Source organism: Euprymna scolopes, chromosome 27 (assembly GCF_053919585.1).
Source record: "Euprymna scolopes isolate OS-2025 chromosome 27, ASM5391958v1, whole genome shotgun sequence".
Lineage (NCBI taxonomy): Eukaryota > Metazoa > Mollusca > Cephalopoda > Sepiida > Sepiolidae > Euprymna > Euprymna scolopes.
The window spans coordinates 94,281,358-94,300,096 of record NC_136508.1 but is presented as its reverse complement, the minus strand read 5'-3'; the positions used below and the strand labels follow the sequence as shown (position 1 = coordinate 94,300,096).

The following is an 18,739-nucleotide window of genomic DNA, read 5'->3' as shown; positions in this document are numbered from 1 at the left end:
AATTTTGTAACATTTATACATCTTCACGTTGTTTACATAGTTATTACTTATGTTTTGTTCGTTTTATTTTGCTTCTTTTACAGGCAGTCATCATCTTCTAATGCCCACCGACAGGGCATACATATTTAAATACTATAAAAATTTTTTAAATATTTGTTTCATTACTTACGATTTAATTTATTTAAAGAAATATTTATTTCCTATTTAAAGATTTTCAGTAAACTTTATTTAACTAAAGAATCTCTCTATTATTTTTATTACATTGTTAGGTGAAGTTTCAGAATAGTTAAAACCATATTAAACCATATTAAGAATGGCTTTCAGCATGATTCTTACAATAGCGGTATCAAAGATTTTTTTTCCTTATTTTAAAACAAATTATTAAAAAAAGATACAAGACCATTAAATTTTTATTTCATTAAATCGCTATTTAGGTGAAGGTCCAAAATAGTTAACCCTTCTCCCCATAACCGCTTTTTTATGCAGTAAAATACTTTATTTTAATAATCTTAGATAAGAGAAAAATCCAGGTTGTCCTCGACGGTCGTACATCTAAACAATATGATATAAATGCGGGGGTGCCCCAGGGTTCTATCCTTGGACCTCTATTGTTCCTGATATTCATAAATGACTTCCCCGACAACATTGCCTCTGAGATGGGTATATATGCTGATGACACTACACTATGGCAGGCACGACAGGAAGACGAATGAACACATTTCTAAAGAAATGGCAGAAACACTAGAGGAAGACCTCCAATCTGTAGTGGAATGGGGACAAAAGTGGTTGGTCGCGTTCAATGCTGCCAAGACTAAACTAGTTTCATTCAATAATTACAAGAAACCCTCTCTACCACCCATAGCAATGGCCAACGACTCTTTATCTGAAAGTCCATCTTTCAAACTCCTTGGCCTAACGTTCACAGGAAACATGAGTTGGAACAATTACATTGAAGGCATTGCCAGGGCCGCTGCAAGAAAGGTGGGCTCTCTCTACCGTGCTAGAAAACTACTAACACCCGAAAGTATCCTGTACCTCTATAAGGCCACCATTCGCCCATGTATGGAGTATTGCTGCCACATCTGGGCTGGTGCATCTGCTACTAGTCTCTCGCTCCTTGACAAGGTTCAAAAGAGAGTCGCAAACCTGATAGGCCCTGAACTGGCATCTAAGCTTCAGCCTCTGTCCCATCGACGAAATGTTGCATCCCTCTGCCTTTTCTATAAGTATTTTAGTGGTGAATGCTCTGACGAACTGCAATCACTTGTGCCCCCACGACGTGTGCACCCTCGACAAACCCGACAGGCTGCTAAATCCCACCCCCACACTGTAGAGATCCCTAGATGTAAAAGATCTTTTTACTCCAATAGTTTCTTCCCCAGAACCGCTAGACTCTGGAATTCCATTATAGGTCCCTGCTTCCCCAACAGTACTGACGTGCAGAAGTTCAAGTGTAACGTGAACCGACACCTTGCTGCCCAAATCCCTACATAGTACCCCAGTAGTTGTTGCCCCTCATAGTAGCCCCCTACACCAAAGTGGCAATTTGCCTTGTTTGGGGTGAAAATGTAATAAAAAAAAAAAAAAAAAAAAAAATTATGGTTTAAATAAATATTTATTCCTTATTAAAAGATTTACAGAATATTTTATTTAACTGAAGAAATATTTATTGTTCATACATATATTTTCCCTTATTTTTTTACATTGTTAAGTGTAGTTTCAGAATAGTTAACCCCCTCCCCATATTAAGAATGGCTTTCAGCATGATTCTTACAATAGTGCTATCAAAGTTTGAGAGCTGCTCAATATTCTGGCTTAATGGATCATTTAGCAAGGAATGAAGATGGTTATTCTGGTGTACCAGTTATTCTACCATCTACATTTACAGGAAATCCTAGGAATCTACAACAGCTTTATCAAGATGCAATGGCAGTTTTCTGTGACCTATTCATTACTTACACGTGTAATCCAAAATGTCCTGAAATATTAAACAACTTGGGGTCATCAGAACTTTCACAAAATCGATGTCAACAATGTCACAGTTTTTTTAAATTTACAGTCTGACTGACCACTATTCTCACTCCAAGCAGCTGATCAACGTCCCTGTCACCACCTCAATGATCACCAGCACTTCCTGACAATATCAACAGCATCAGTTACGATCGCATTGACCTTCAATAAAAGTTTAAACTAAAGTTCTTTGTTCTACTTGCTTCCATACGTTCATTTTTGTAATATAACAATAAGGAATTTCTTACTGATGTGTTTTAAAAGATTTTAACTAGCGTGGAATTTCCACGGGTCCTGCTAGTAAAAGATTAAATCGGCAACACACACTCTTTCTCCCCAGATCTTCAACTGACAACTCCACATGGAACGGACCTGTCGCCTCGAACTTCTCTCTTGGGAGTCAACAAAACTCACCTGTCCATAGGGCTCAGGGTTCGACAAAAATATGAATACAATGTGGTACACACACACACACAACCTCTTTCTCATGCTACAGTACTGTCTCTAATCTTTTGTGATGCACGTTTCTATGACAAACTTTTTTTTTTTTTTTACATGGAGGTCACCACTTATCAAGGCTCAGAAGCCACTCGGGGATAAGGGTTATTTTGTGTACAGTAATCAATGGGATAGTGTTGCAGTATTCATTAGTATTGGAGATTTGATAAAGTGTCATTGCTTAAGGGGGCGGTTCATCAGGAATTTGTTTATGTTGGACTTGAAGACATCCATGTTGAAGTCAGGAGGGAAACAGGCAAGTGGTAGAGAGTTCCACAGGTGTGCAGTTCTAAGAAAGAAGCTTTGTTTATGGAATCTAGGTTTTGATTTAGGCACCGTGAGTGGGGAAAATTATCGACAGTGGTTTCAGCTAGACGGGTGTTTATCGTGAAAGATTGGCGAGGGGGGACCAGAGATTGGAGCTCAGACGAGCACCTGCCATGTAAATAACGATAAAACAAAGACATACTCGCAATGTCTCTTCTGTGGGAGAGAGGTTGTAGGGAAGAGAAAAAGGCATCCCTCACTAAGCCACAAACTTTTAAGAGACAAATACTACATCATAGCTACGGACTATAACTTCCAACACACACACACACACACACACACACACACACACACACACAAACTCTTTTCTTTCAACAGGCCTGTCTAATGTTTAGTCTATAGAACACTTTCCATGATACTTTCCACGACTAACCCTTTCTCTATACAAGTCATTCTAACAAAGGTAATCAATAAAGCCGTTATTGAAACACAGGAGAAATCCATGTCTTTTTATTCTACAAGAATTAAACATTTAGAAATGAACATATTTATATTCTTGTAAACTTGTATTCAAGCTGTTCAAGTGATGTCCGACTCCCAGCTGATATTTCCAGATTATTATTATTATTATTATTATTATTATTATTATTATGACGACACTATGTGTTAACCCATGGAGGGTTAACTTGGTCAAGAAAAGTCCTTGGAACGGCAACCAATATGACACTATCGTTTGCCAGGAGAGAGTTACTTGGTTACCGGATGTTAGACACGATATTAAACATTAGCCACATGAAAACATCAATGGGTCGAGATGACATCGACTATAACCGGCTGTACACCGCCATCAGACTTGTTTAATTTTTCATCTATGTCCATATATATTAATTCTTTCCATGACCAACCCTTTCTCTATACAAGTCAAACTAACAAAAATAATTAAAAAAAAAAAAAAAAAACTGTTTTTAAATGTTAGAATGAGATTTCGATTTCATTTCTTCATTTCAGCAACTCCAGATGTAATGGCGAACATATGTTCGTCGACAGCTTATTGTACAAAGTATATTTAAATGGTTTAGAAAAGAAAAGAGTATTTTTATGCCTTTAATATTAATTACAAATTAAAAAAATAAATAAATAAATAAAAATCATTGTGCTTCTACAGAGCTTGAACCAAACAAAAACTGACTTGTCAAACTAAACTTAAAATTTAGGGTTAGTTTAGTATAAAAAAAGAAAAAGAAATCAGTTTGGTTTCAATTGTGTAGAATCACAAAAATAATGAGAGCCATCGGCTATAATTGAAACCAAAACTTATGAAGAATTCTTGGTAAAATTATTTATTGCAAGAAATGAAAGATCATAACTATTACACGACAGTCACTCAGAAGAAAAAAGATGCAAACATGACACACACGCTATTGTATTAATATATAGATATATTTCTCTTAGTCTGTTCGTTCCACCTTTCCTTGAAAACTACTGGATCGATCTGGCTGAAATTTCATATAGCCCTTTGTTATGATAAGGTGCAGCAAGCTAAGTATTATGGTATCCAATCAATTGAGAATTAAATATTATAGTGTCTGTTCGATGCACAGTTAGTGATTAATACAAATTAGTTACCAAAATAATACATTTACTCTAGTAGTCTAGCATAAAGCACTCATTCTAAGTCAACGGGCTATAACTTTTGCTCAGTTTTAATATCTAGTAATAATAAAATAATAATAAAATAAATTTACCACAAAGAAGGCCTTCCTCTTTTATCAAACGTCTTGACATCGCAAAAGAATCAATGTCAACGCTTTTGTACCATTGGTCAACCAGCTGAAAAATAAAATAAAAAAATGTATTTCTTTTATTGATTATATATTTTTTTTCTTTTTAATGATTCGCCTCAAACAAGGCATATTGCCACCAAGATGTGACTACTAAGAATTAGGGGCCAGACTTATAATGAAGAGTTGTCCTTAGAGAAACATTTTTTTTTTTAAATGGTTATTTATTTTTATCTCTATATCTTTAAAAGTCAGTATGTGTGAGAGAGGAGACTTCTCAACCTATATACTTAATGAATTTTTGATCTACAGACTTGAAATTTGGTATATAGGTTATTCAGACATGTGGAAAACTTTAATCGGTTTTCATCCAGAAAAGAGGGCTGCTTAGGGGTAAAAATTAGCAAATCGGTACGTGGAGGTCGTCGGATTTTTATCTATTTATCAACTGTTTCACGACTGCACATGCACGGTCAAGAAACATGATAGCTTCTTTATACTAAGAATAAGATTATTTTTAAAACACTTTGTAAATGTTGTGCTGAACCGGTGTAATGGTTACCGTACTCGACTCAATGTCATTTGGTTTTGGTTTCGAAAAGTTTGAGGAAAGAATTGATTTGAGTAGAAAACTTCTCAGCATAAGAGGACTTCTACAGTGAATGAGTGGAAGCGAGAAGTTGTTCACATTACATTTAAATTTCTGCATGTTGGTATAATCAGGGAGCAGCGATTCCAAAGGCTAGCAGTTTGAAGAAAGATATTAGAATAAAAAGCTCACATAGCATTTGAGGACCTCATAGGTGAAAGGATGACATTTTGCCGATGGTTTGGTTGGTCAGGTGGATTTACATTGAGAGGGCACCAGAGCAGCAAGTTTATTGGAGCACATTCCATCGAAATATTTGTATGAAACAAGCACAAGGATACAACATTGCAGCAATGGGACAAGGGTAGACAGTGTGAGATATATTAAATTAGAAACTTTAGATCTTGTCTAAGACTGTAACGTCGTAGGAATAAACAAAATAAATTTTCTTTTTTTAACACAAGTCATTTATTACCGTTTTTCTTTCTCTCCATGTCAGCACCAGCTTAAAAGTCTCTCGCTTCTGTTCCACTACATGGCGGCTGTAGACAGCCATTTCTTATACATCCATGTTTTTTGACTGCAATCTTTCTTTTCCCCGGATTATATGGTGTCCATTTTTTTCTTTTTTTGTCGCACCAGCTCACGCACACTTCTTGATTTGCATATGTGTTTTTTTTGGGGGCTATCGCTGCTAATATCCTCACAAGCAGTTATATCTCATAGGATTAGCGAATCTCTCAATAGAGGCTTCCTTTCTAGGGCAATTACTCTTGACATATCAAAGGCCTATGATAGGGTATGGCATAAAGGTCTACTCCACATGATCTTTAGCTGGAAATCATTTCTCTGATAGATTCATAAGAGTAGTGGTTGATGGGCAGAAATCAGAAGCTCACAATATTAATGCTGGGGTCCCTCAAGTGTCCATCCTGGCTCAACTCTTTTCCTGATCGACATTGATGACCTCTCAAAGATCATTTGTAGACATTTATGTTGACAACACTACCATCTATAACAACATTTCAAAGGCTGTAAATGACTACGTTCTCTGATTCTCTCTCCTTTGATCTTGATCCTGTGGTACAACAGGGAAAGAGGTGGTTGGCTAATTTTAATGCATCTAAAACCAAGCTTCTATCTTTTCATCATCAACACTGATCACCGTCTGGCATCATTGAAATGAAGGATTCATTTTGGGGAGGTTCCATATTTTGACAAACTTCTAGGCCTGATCTTTATTCCTGATCTGAGATGGAACACGTTCATCAAATCCGTTGCCAAGGCTGCTGGAAAAATGGTGGGATCGTTCTGCTGCTCCAGTAGATATCTCACTGCTGATGCAATTCTCTACCTATATAAGAGCCAAGCATGTCCAAGGATGGAGTACTGTTGCTACATCTGGGCAGGAGCTGCTAGAAGCAGCTTATCCTGCCTTGACAGAGGAGTTCAAAATAGACTTTGTAACTTAGTGGGGGATGCCCTTTTCTCTTCTCTGCAACCTCTTTCCCGCAGAAAAGACGTTGCGAGCCTGTCTCTGCTTCACCATTATTTTCATGGCAAGCGCCCATCTGAACTCCAATCTATGGTTCCCCTGGCCTGACTTTCATGAAAAACACTTGTCTATCTGAAACTACTATCAATTTCCTCCACTCTTTATCTGTGCCTAAACCCAAACATAGATTCCATGTACAAAGCTTCTTTCTTAGAACTACACGTCTGTGGAACTGTTCCGTTCTCCTGCTTCCCAACGGACTGCAATACGGCCATCTCCAAGTCCAATGGGAACAAGTTCTTGATGAGCCATCTCCTTAGGTAATCTAATTTACCAATTTCCACTACTAACGATTACTATATTTTTTTTACCATTGACTACTGTACAATCATTAACCCTTATCCTCGAGTGGTCTCTGGGCCTTGATAAATGGTGACTCCTTTGTAAAAAAAACAAAACAAAAAAAACAAAGGTACAATCTAATAATCAAAGGAGAATTGGCTCTACAATAATAATATTGGGCACAATATAATAATCAATAGAAAATTGGCTCTACAATAATAAATATTGGGTACAATATAATAATCAATAGAAAATTGGCTCTACAATAATAAATATGAAATCTGCATGAATTAAAGTATATTTAAGCATATTTTATGACTGAGTCATTCTGGGGGAGGGCACTACTATATATTAAGCCATATATTGGGTACAATATAATAATCAATAGAAAATTGGCTCTATGAAAATAAATATGAAATCTACATAAATTAAAATATCATATTTAAGCATATTTTATAATCTAACAGCCTGCTCGTTAAAGGAAAGGTTGCTCGTTAAACTCGTTAAAAATATAATGGCCTGCTCTGCTCGTTAAAGGAAAGGTTCATTCATGTCCTCTTTCAACTACAGACCAGAGATCATTTTCTAAAGATTCAGCCATTGCTTTGGATATGCGTACATTCATTTTACCCACATGTCGAGTAGTTGAACTAAAAATATTTTATTTATATTACTTAATTTTAGAAAAATTCAGATTTTTGACCGATAGATATTTAATTATGACTGATTTCTTTCTTTTATTTTTGTGCTATATCTTTTGCAAGACTATTATGTAATTTTGCTTGAGTTTCTGTAAAAAAAAAAAAAAAAAAAAAAAAAATACTGATTTATTCTGTCTTGGAAGATTGGTAAGATGGAGACATATTTTGCTTATGTTGTAAAAAGAAAAATTAGCTTACATCATTGATAAAGAAAAAAATTCATAATTGCTCTATTTTAGTTTTCAAATAACCAATTATATTTGTTTGAAATAAATATTATCATACTTATTTCTTAAAATTACTTGTGTAGCATAACAGGAGGCAGAATGATTTATTTGGAAAATACAATATAGTACACTACCTTTATGAATTTTTTTATGAGTGGCGAGTGGGAATATAAGAGTGCATGAGAAAGGGAAGTGGGGGAGGGAGATAAAAAAGAAAAGAGGTGGGGGAGAGTGAGAAAAGTTTAAGTTTCATTTTTTTGTGAATAATATTTAATCTCAATAAATTAGTGAGAGAGAACATAAGCAATATAAAAATTTTCAGATGATAACTACTATGCAGTGAGCTGTTAGCTATCTGAAATGCAATTAAATGTAGACTTACTGATCTGTCGCAGACGGTCGGAATGAAATCATATCCAATTCCTTCAACTTCGTAGAAGGTTGTGTCAGATTTGTTCAAATGTTCTGGTTGTGCAATAATTGATCCTTCTGGATCCACTCCGATAATCTAAAGAGGGAGAAAAACGATGTGAATAATTCAAAAAAGGAGAACAACAAATAGATTCTTCCACGATTTCAAAACAAAATAATTTTTTTTTTAAATTTTATGACATGAATTTATAATAAATTCTCGATAAATGAATTAATCCAAACAAACTTTATATTTTAAGACAATAAAGTTTATATTTTTTTTAGAAAGAAATATTGATCGTTTATATAAATACCTTGCAGTTTGGACATTTTTCTTTGATCTTCCGAGCAATTCCTGTCATTGTGCCACCAGTTCCAGCAGACAAAACCATCATGTCCAAATGACCTGAAATCAAGATATTTAGTTATTATGCTGATAACGTACGAGAGGGCGGAGAGTGGGAGAGTAAGAGAGAGAAGAGAGTAAGAGAGAGAAGAGAGTGAGCAAAAGGAGAGAGAGGGAGAGAGAAAGGAGAGAGAGGGAGAGAGAAACGAGAGAGAGGGGAGAGAGAAACGAGAGAGAGGGGAGAGAGAAACGAGAGAGAGGGGAGAGAGAAACGAGAGAGAGGGGAGAGAGAAACGAGAGAGAGGGGAGAGAGAAAGGAGAGAGAGAAGGGAGAGAAAGGGAGAGAGAAGGGAGAGAAAGGGAGAGAGAAGGGAGAGAAAGGGAGAGAGAAGGGAGAGAGAAGGGAGAGAAAGGGAGAGAGAAGGGAGATAGAGGGGAGAGAGAGAGAGAGAGAGAGAGAGAGAGAGAGAGAGACGAGTGGAATAAAATGAATAAAAAAAATTAAAACCAAATACAAAAAATTTTAATTAAAAAACATTTCAAATACTGACGTACCATCAGTAGCGTGAAGAATTTCTTCAGCTGTTCCATCATAGTGAGCAACTGGGTTCATCGCATTGCGGTACTAAAAGCAGAATTATTTACAATTAATACAGAGAATTCGGAATCAGACATTAAGATTAAGGAAATTGAAAGGAGGGAGAGTAAAAAAACTAATGTCATGTAACAGTGCAATGCTTTAAATGCTGAAGTTTTTCTTTCTTTTATGTTATCTATTATTGCAGCTAACAGATGAGAGAGGAAGACAAACTTTGGCTGACACATCACCACTACGACTACAGAGAGATGACCAGCTATTTTGTCAGATAAGTGGACTACAGATCATGTGAATCAAAACACTATAGTATATTACATGTCAAACTTGTGAATCTATAAGAATTTTGAACTGAACTTTCTTTTTTTAAAATTTAATCCTCAAGGTAGATTATTCTTGTTCTGTCGGCCATGAATGGATAAGAATGTTAATTATATTATTCTTAGTTATTATCGCTTGCATCAAGGATTGAACCTTTGATCATGGGGTTGGAGGTTACATCGACTGAAATAGATGAAAATAGTAATCCAAATGGATTTTTATTTTTATTGTTTTTAAAAAATAAATAAATATATATTTTTTATTTTTATTGTTTTTAAAAAATAAATAAATATATATTTTTTATTTTTATTGTTTTTAAAAAATAAATAAATATATATTTTTTATTTTTATTGTTTTAAAAAATAAATAAATATATATTTTTTTATTTTTATTGTTTTAAAAAATAAATAAATATATATTTTTTATTTTTATTGTTTTAAAAAATAAATAAATGTTTTTTATTTTTATTGTTTTTAAAAATAAACATATTTTTTATTTTTATTGTTTTTAAAAATAAATAAACATATTTTTTATTTTTATTGTTTTTAAAAATAAATAAACATATTTTTTATTTTTATTGTTTTTAAAAATAAATAAACATATATTTTTTATTTTTATTGTTTTTAAAAATAGATAAATGTTTTTTATTTTTATTGTTTTTAAAAATAAATAAACATATATTTTTTATTTTTATTGTTTTTAAAAATAAATAAACATTTTTTTTTTATTGTTTTTAAAAATAAATAAACATATTTTTTATTTTTATTGTTTTTAAAAATAAATAAACATTTTTTATTTTTATTGTTTTTAAAAATAAATAAACATTTTTTATTTTTATTGTTTTTAAAAATAAATAAACATTTTTTATTTTTATTGTTTTTAAAAATAAATAAACATTTTTTATTTTTATTGTTTTTAAAAATAAATAAACATGTATTTTTTATTTTTATTGTTTTTAAAAATAAATAAACATATATTTTTTATTTTTATTGTTTTTAAAAATAAATAAATGTTTTTTATTTTTATTGTTTTTAAAAATAAATAAATATATATATATTATTTTATTGTTTTTAAAAAATAAATATATATTATTTTATTGTTTTTAAAAATAAATAAATATATATTTTTTATTTTTTATTGTTTTTAAAAAATAAATAAATATATATTTTTTATTTTTATTGTTTTTAAAAAATAAATAAATATACATTTTTTATTTTTTATTGTTTTTAAAAAATAAATAAATATATATTTTTTATTTTTATTGTTTTAAAAAATAAATAAATATATATTTTTTATTTTTATTGTTTTAAAAAATACATGTTTTTTATTTTTATTGTTTTTAAAAATAAATAAACATATATTTTTTATTTTTATTGTTTTTAAAAATAAATAAACATATATTTTTTATTTTTATTGTTTTTAAAAATAAATAAACATATATTTTTTATTTTTATTGTTTTAAAAAATAAATAAATATATATTTTTTATTTTTATTGTTTTAAAAAATAAATAAATATATATTTTTTATTTTTATTGTTTTAAAAAATAAATAAATATATATTTTTTATTTTTATTGTTTTAAAAAATTAATAAATATATATTTTTTATTTTTATTGTTTTAAAAAAATAAATAAATGTTTTTTATTTTTATTGTTTTTAAAAATAAATAAATGTTTTTTATTTTTATTGTTTTTAAAAATAAATAAATGTTTTTTATTTTTATTGTTTTTAAAAATAAATAAACATATATTTTTTATTTTTATTGTTTTTAAAAAATAAATAAATATACATTTTTTTATTGTTTTTAAAAATAAACAAATAAAAATAAACAAATAAAAATAAAAACAAAAAGAAATAAAACTCAAAATGAAATTAAACCTGATCAAGTATATGAGCATTTGGAATTTCTTCCATAAGTCGACGAGCGACGCTGATATGCGATTCTGGGGAGTCAAAGGCAGCACTGGTTGGTGTGCGGACAATTTCAGCACCAAGGGCACGAAGAACATCGACCTGAAAATAGAAAGGAAATAAGTAACGCAGTACGGTAAAATCCATTTCAGTTGCAAGTTGATACATTTCATGTTGTTGTCCAGGATTCATTGGTTTCAGGTTTTAAAATTAAGAGTAAAAGTTTTTTAATAAAATAGGTTAGAAACAAAGTAAAATAAAAATATGCAAGTTGCATACAGGCAAGAACCACACACATGTTAAGTGTTAATTAATTTGTTTTCGTCAATCATTGGTATAACTTCCTGTATGAAGTCGTTTAAGGAAGAAAGGTTCGTTTTATTTTATTTTTTTATTACATTCAACTTTATGAGAGTTGTTGGTCTTCTTTGTCTTTTCTCCAACTTTGGTTTGCTTTAGTTCTCCATTCTTTTTGGATCGGGGGTGGGGGTGTCACCTCTTTGACCGTCATCTCTTTTGCCCCAGTCAAAGCGCCCACTGCCAATTCGACCAGCGGAAACACAAAGTCGTTACAATATGTTATTTATGTAGAATAGAGAAAAAAAGATTAAAAAAAAAAAAAAAAATGCTCAATAAGAACGCAAATGAACTAAGGGGAAATAAATCAGTTTAAGCTGCAAAAATTTATCTCCCTTAAATTATTTAACATTGTGACCAACATAATAATCTTCCTAAACAGAAGTTCTTTTTCTTTTAAACCGAAACCAAAGACTTTGACATTATAAATAGATTTTGTTAGAAGAAAAAAAGAGGCCAAATGAAATATTGATGTGATGCTATTTGCATTTAAATCATAAAATGTGACAACTTTATATGTTGTATAAATAAGTGTTTATAAGAAAAGCATTTAAAAATTATATTAAATATGAGAAGGAAAAAAAAAGGAGGTGGGGATAAGCATGATACCAAAACGTTTTAATATTTATCATTTTCTGAGTTTAATATTTTTTGAGTTAATAAATATTATGCGACGTAAATTTCTTATTTTGAAAAAAAAAAAAAAAAATTCAAGTTTTTGTTGAAACAACTTAATAGTTTCTCTTTAGAGTTTTAAATTCGAATTATTTGGAAAAAAGATTTGTAAATAACTGCAAAGAGAATACACGAGAAAGCGAGGAAGAGAAAGGGCAAGAGAAATGCGGAGAGAGCGAGAGAAAGGGGAGAGGAGGAGAGAGGCGGGGAAACGAGGGGTGGGGGAAGGGGGAAAGGGGCAGAGAGGGGGAAGGGAGGGAAACAAGCAGAGAGGCGGAGGAGAGGGAAACAAGCAGAGAGGCGGAGGAGAGGGAAACAAGCAGAGAGGTGGAGGAGAGGGAAACAAGCAGAGAGGCGGAGGAGAGGGAAACAAGCAGAGAGGCGGAGGAGAGGGAAACAAGCAGAGAGGCGGAGGAGAGAGAAACAAGCAGAGAGGCGGAGGAGAGAGAAACAAGCAGAGAGGCGGAGGAGAGAGAAACAAGCAGAGAGGCGGAGGAGAGAGAAACAAGCAGAGAGGCGGAGGAGAGGAGGGAGAGGAGGAAAACGAGGAGAAAGAAAATAAAGAAAAAAAAAACAAGCATTTTATTTTTACAAATGGTTCTTACTTTTTCCATACTCATTTTCTCTGGCATCACAATGATACATCGGTAACCCTTCACAGCAGCAGACAAGGCGAGACCAATTCCTAATAAATAAATAAATAAATAAAAAACCCAAATATTCAATCAATATTTAAATAACACTTGAGGAGTTTTGAAAATCACATTAAATATTCAAATTTGCTTTCTGATGAATCAAAAAAAAAAAAAAAAAAAAAAAAAAACACTGTCTGGTTTTAATTAATGTTTAAATGAGTCAAGCATTAGAAAAAGAAATGGCAGAAACTATAGACACTTTTTTTTGTAAAGATTGTCTTGCAAATTTTTTTTTTTTTTTTTTTTTTTTTTTTTAGAAGACCATAACAAGTTTATCAAAATAAAGAATTTTTTTTTTAATCTCAACTCTCGAAATTTCCTTGTCAAAGTAATTTTTTTATTATTTTCATTACTTGAGATTAAAATTAAATTATGGCACTTCTGCATGACAGTGCCATGAGGCGAATGTGTGTATTTTAGTTTCAAGAACAGCCGTTAGAGGGCGTGTGTCAGTCGAACAGCGGTCGATAAATCGTATCACTAGGTGTATCAGAATTTTTGTAGGAATTTTTGACACCTCTAACACGAAACTGCAAATAAAATATAAAAAACTCGTAATTTCTCTTTTAAATGTGGGTTGTTTATTTTCTTTATGGATTATACTTCCAACATAAACTATTAAAGTTGTTTTAAAAGTAATAGAAATATTTTTTTTTATTTTTTTAAACAGTAATGAAATTAATTGAATGTTACGAGTTCAGTATTTTTCAATTTTTAAACTTTAAAAATCTATCAAAATTTTTCTATTGATTCTATTTTTACGATATTTTCAGGGTCAATGTGAAATTTTATGCTCTTTCCAATAAACCAAATATAATATTTTAGACAAACGTTTTTTTTTCAATTCACGCCCCCCCCCCATTTTCAAATGTCTATTAAAAAGTAAATAATTCATGTACCAAAGTTTTATATATCACAGATTGAAGATAAAAGATCAATAAATAATATATTCAAATTTAAAACAAAAAAAAGTAGTGTTTTTTAGAAATTTACCTGTAAAGTCCGAAGTTTTAAACCTTTAAAAAAAAAAAAAAAAAAAAAAAAAAAAAACACGTTGTTTGTTTATTTTGTTTTTTTATTTTAATGAAACCTTGGTCCTTGCTCCTTTAATTGAAAAAAAAATTAGGGCTTGAATTACATTTTTCGAGGAGTTATAAGCTTCGAAAGAGAGCGGGTGGAATTATTCAATAGTTTTCACGAAATTTCTGACACTGCTATCGTCACTCATTGAAAAAAAAAAAAAAAAAACATTAATAAAAATTTCTATAAATTTTTATAAATAAATAATCATATATATATATTAAAATTATATTTTGCTACATGTTTATTATACAATCTTACTGTGAAAAAAAAAATCTTTGAGTAAAAGAAAAAACATTCTTAAACTTCGATAAATGTTTCATGTTTTTAAAATTATATTTTGATATATTTGTATACAATCTTATTGTGAAAAAACAAAAAAAATAATTATATGTTGCTACATTTTATACAGTCATACAGGAAAAAAACCTCAAATAATTCTAAAAGCAATCTATAAATGTTTCATCTTTTTAACATTTATTTTATTTTCACTTATAAATCACTCATTTAAAAGAAATAATAATATTAAAACATTAAAATTATTTTTTTTTTATACAATAAATGTTTCGCTTTTCCTATATTTTTGTGTTATTTAGTAATTATATATTTTTGCGTTCTTGGAGACACTTGTTCAGAGAATGGCCGGTAATGGGCATTTCTCATTCAAAGAACAGGAGTTGATAACTCGTCTCAGTCGCCTCATGGCACTGTCATGCAGAAGTGCCTAAATTTATTTTAAACATCTTGTATGGTTTTCTATGAAAAATAAAAAAAAACTTTTTAATATGTATTTTTAAGTCATTAAGCTTTAGTGAGTCATCACTTATTAAAGCTATTCAAGGATGAAAGTTAACGAGATGAATAGAGTGACAGCTAGATGATTAATATCATGAGAGGATTGAAAATAATGAATAAAATTTTATGACTTAGGAGGATGGTTTGTGACAAGCGTTTATTGATATTACATTGGGACTATGTTGTAGCTACCAGGGGAGCAATTTTGTGACAATGTGTTCAATAGGAAATTCTTGGAAAGAAACCTAAGAAATTCCGTTTAATGTTAGGTACACAAAAGAAAATAAAGTTATTTGCAGAGGTGGTAGAGAGACGAGTTCATACAACAAACATTTTATAAAATCGGCATCAGAGATCAAAATAATAGCTATGTAGTTGACATCGAAATGAATAACTACAAAAGTCAGGCCCATTTCTCACACTAATGATAACATCAAAATGATTTCAAGTTGCTTTTTTCACACCTGTTGTAGAGTATCCTCGGCAGATGATGTCACAAACAAAACATCCGCTTCTAATCTGGGCTGGTGCATCTGCTGCTTGTCTCTCACTCCTGGACAGGGTTCAAAAGAGAGACGCCAACCTGATAGGTCCTGAACTGTCATCTAGGTTTCAGCCTCTGTCCCATCGACGAGATGTTGCAACCCTCTGCCTGTTCTACAAATACTTTAATGGTGAATGCTCTGACGAACTGCAAACATTTGTACCTCCCCAACGTAACTACCCCCGACACACCCGACAAGCTACTAAGTCTCATCCCTTTACAGTAGAGATCCCTAGGTGCAAGAAAGCCTTTTACTCCAATAGTTTCTTCCCCAGAACTGCGGGTCTTTGGAACTCCCTTCCGGGATTCTGCTTTCCCAACTACAATGATATGCAGAAGTTCAAGTGTAATGTTAACAAACATCTTTCTACTCATCTCCCTTCATAATACCCCGCTAATTAAGTCCCTAATAGTAGCCCCCTGCTTCAAAGTGGCACTGTGCCTTGTTTGGGGTGAAAATTGAATAAAAAAAAAATAAAATAAAAAAAAATTTGTCAGGAGCCAGCACGGAGGTAGTAAGTATTGATTAAATATTTTCACACAGGCACACATACATCTGTTATTTATATAGATTTTATTGTCCTATTTTTATATATATACTAGCAGAGGCACTTGGCCTTGCCCGGTCATAAAATATGCTTAAATATATTTTAATTTATGCAAATTTCATATATATATTATTATAGTGTCGGTCGATTCTCGATCGATTATTGATTATTATATTGTATCCAATATATAGTAGTGATTTTGAAAGTCAAAAATACGACTTGAGTACCATCAGCTATAATTGTGTTTTATCGTTATTTCCATGGCAGGTGCTCGTCTGAACTCCAATCTCTGGTCCCCCCTCACCAATCTTTCACGAAAAACACCTGTCTAGCTGAATCCACTGTGAAAAATTTCCCCCACTCTTTATCTGTGCCTAAATCAAAACGTGGATTCCATGAACAAAGCTTCTTTCTTAGAACTGCACGCCTGTGGAACTCTGTTCCGTCTGCCTGCTTCCCACCTGACTACAACTTGGATGTCTTCAAGTCCAACGTTAACAAATTCTTAATGAACCGCCCCCTTAAGTAAACACTTCATCAAATCTCCACACTAACGTAATGTACTTGCAATAACCCTTATCCCTGAGTGGCTTCCGGGCCTTGATAAGTGGTGACCACTGTGTAAAAAAAAAAAAAAAAAAAAAAAAAAAACTTAAAGAATTCTTTGTAAAATTATTTATTGCAAGATCAAGCAAGGATGCCTGGACGGTCCACAGAGTTTTATAATATATGAAACCATGGTCAAAATTATGGAGCACCTATAAAAAAATTTATATAATAATTTAAACCTACGCATTTAAAGGTTAAGAATTGTACAACGAAAGAAAATGTAAAATATTTAACAGTAAATTGTAGTATTTATTTGCTTTAAAGTCTCTTTCAAGAGGCTTAACCGAGTTTCATACTAAATTCATTCCAATATTCAAAATGATTCACTATCATATTAAAAGTTGTTTCTTATTTTTCAGATAATATTTGATTCCTGCCAGTGCTGTAATAGTATATTTAATTGAAAATGCCTCAAAAGAAGCAGCTTTCAGAGATTAAAAGGGCAGAAAGCGTTGCTTTATCTGCTGAAGGATATTCTCAGGTAGAAATTGCCAGAAAGATGGAATGTTCAAGAAATGGAATTCAAACAAGGATTAAAAGGTACAAGGAAACAAAGTCTTTCAAAAACAGAAAAAGACAAGGCCACAAAAAGTCTACAACCGCCAGGGAAGACAGACATTTGAAAAGAGCATTCCTTGCAGATAGAAAGGAAAGTTCTTCAGAGCTTATTGCTGAATTTAGGGAGGATGGAAACAAAAACATCAGCTCGAACAGTGAGAAGAAGGTTATTAAAAGGAAGAAGCCATGCTTGTCTCAGGCGAACAAGAAAAAAAAATGACTGGAATTTAAAAAAAAAGATTTTTTGGTCTGACAAAAGTAACTTGGAGTTAAATTAACGGTTTCTATTTCCTAAACTTTGAAAAGAACACTTGAAATTTTTTTTGTAAATACACATCCATAACATCCATTCAAAAATTGAAGCAAATTCTCATTTATTTTTCATTAGCTTTTTGGCACTCCTGGAGCAGTTTATGTTCGCCATAGGAAAGGAGAGAGGTATTTTATCCTGATTGTGTGGTTCCAATTGTCAAACTTGGAGGAGGAAGTATAATGGTTTGGGATTGCATGGCTTCTTCAGGCACTGAACTATTGTACACATGTGAGGGCAGAATGAACTCCACAATTTATTCTAACATGCTGCACCAGGTTTACCAAACCTCTTTGACTAAAATATTGGATGGTACCATTCCAAGTGATGTAATCTTCCAACAAGACAATGCCCCATGCCATACGTCAAAAGTTCCAATGGATTGGTTTGAGAAAAAAAAGAGATTAGAATGATGAAGTGGCCCCTCCCCTCAATCCCAGACCTAAATCCCACTGAAACTTTGTAGTCCAATCTTGGAAAAAAGTGAGAATGCACAAATGTTATAACAAAAAGAATTAGAGGTCAAATTTCATGAAGAGTGGCAGAAAATAGATCATACCACCTGCAACAATTTAGCCAATAAAATGCAAAAAACGAATAAAAGTTATTATAAAGGGAAAAATGAGGACATACCAAATATTGATTGTTGTTAAAATAGATTTATTAATGTATACTCTTAGCCTTTAAATATATAAGTTTCGATCATAATTTCGATTTTTCATTGGTGCTCCATAATTTTGACCATGGAGATATATATCTATATATCTCACTCACTCACTCTCTCACACACTCTCTCTCTCTCACACACACACACACACACACACACACAATCAATCAATCAAAACTAGAACAACCATATATATCTCCACATGCACCTTCACATACAGAGAGAAGATTGAAGCAAGCAAGCAAGGATGCCCAGATGATCCACTGTCGTTTGGGCGGCCGGGTTTCTATCCTCGCTTGTCTAGCTGCACTGATGAGCCGCAAAACAGTACTGTATGTGGAGGACTATATATATATATATATATATATATATATATATATATATATATATATATAGTTATGATCATA

The 18,739-nt window shown here is 32.0% G+C and overlaps 1 protein-coding gene across 3 annotated transcripts in view; it reads right to left on the bottom strand.

The window, feature by feature from the left end:
- LOC145249007 (cystathionine beta-synthase-like) overlaps positions 1-18,739 on the bottom strand; it is a 122,109-nt gene that overhangs the window by 29,679 nt on the left and 73,691 nt on the right. For all 3 annotated transcript variants that reach the window (XM_080110864.1, XM_080110865.1, XM_080110866.1), the window contains 6 exons: positions 13,132-13,211; positions 11,462-11,596; positions 9,223-9,292; positions 8,636-8,727; positions 8,293-8,418; positions 4,521-4,605 (listed from right to left, as the gene is read on the bottom strand). In XM_080110864.1, the coding sequence (XP_079966990.1) occupies positions 4,521-4,605; positions 8,293-8,418; positions 8,636-8,727; positions 9,223-9,292; positions 11,462-11,596; positions 13,132-13,211 (588 nt within the window). The remainder of the gene's footprint in view (positions 1-4,520; positions 4,606-8,292; positions 8,419-8,635; positions 8,728-9,222; positions 9,293-11,461; positions 11,597-13,131; positions 13,212-18,739) is intronic.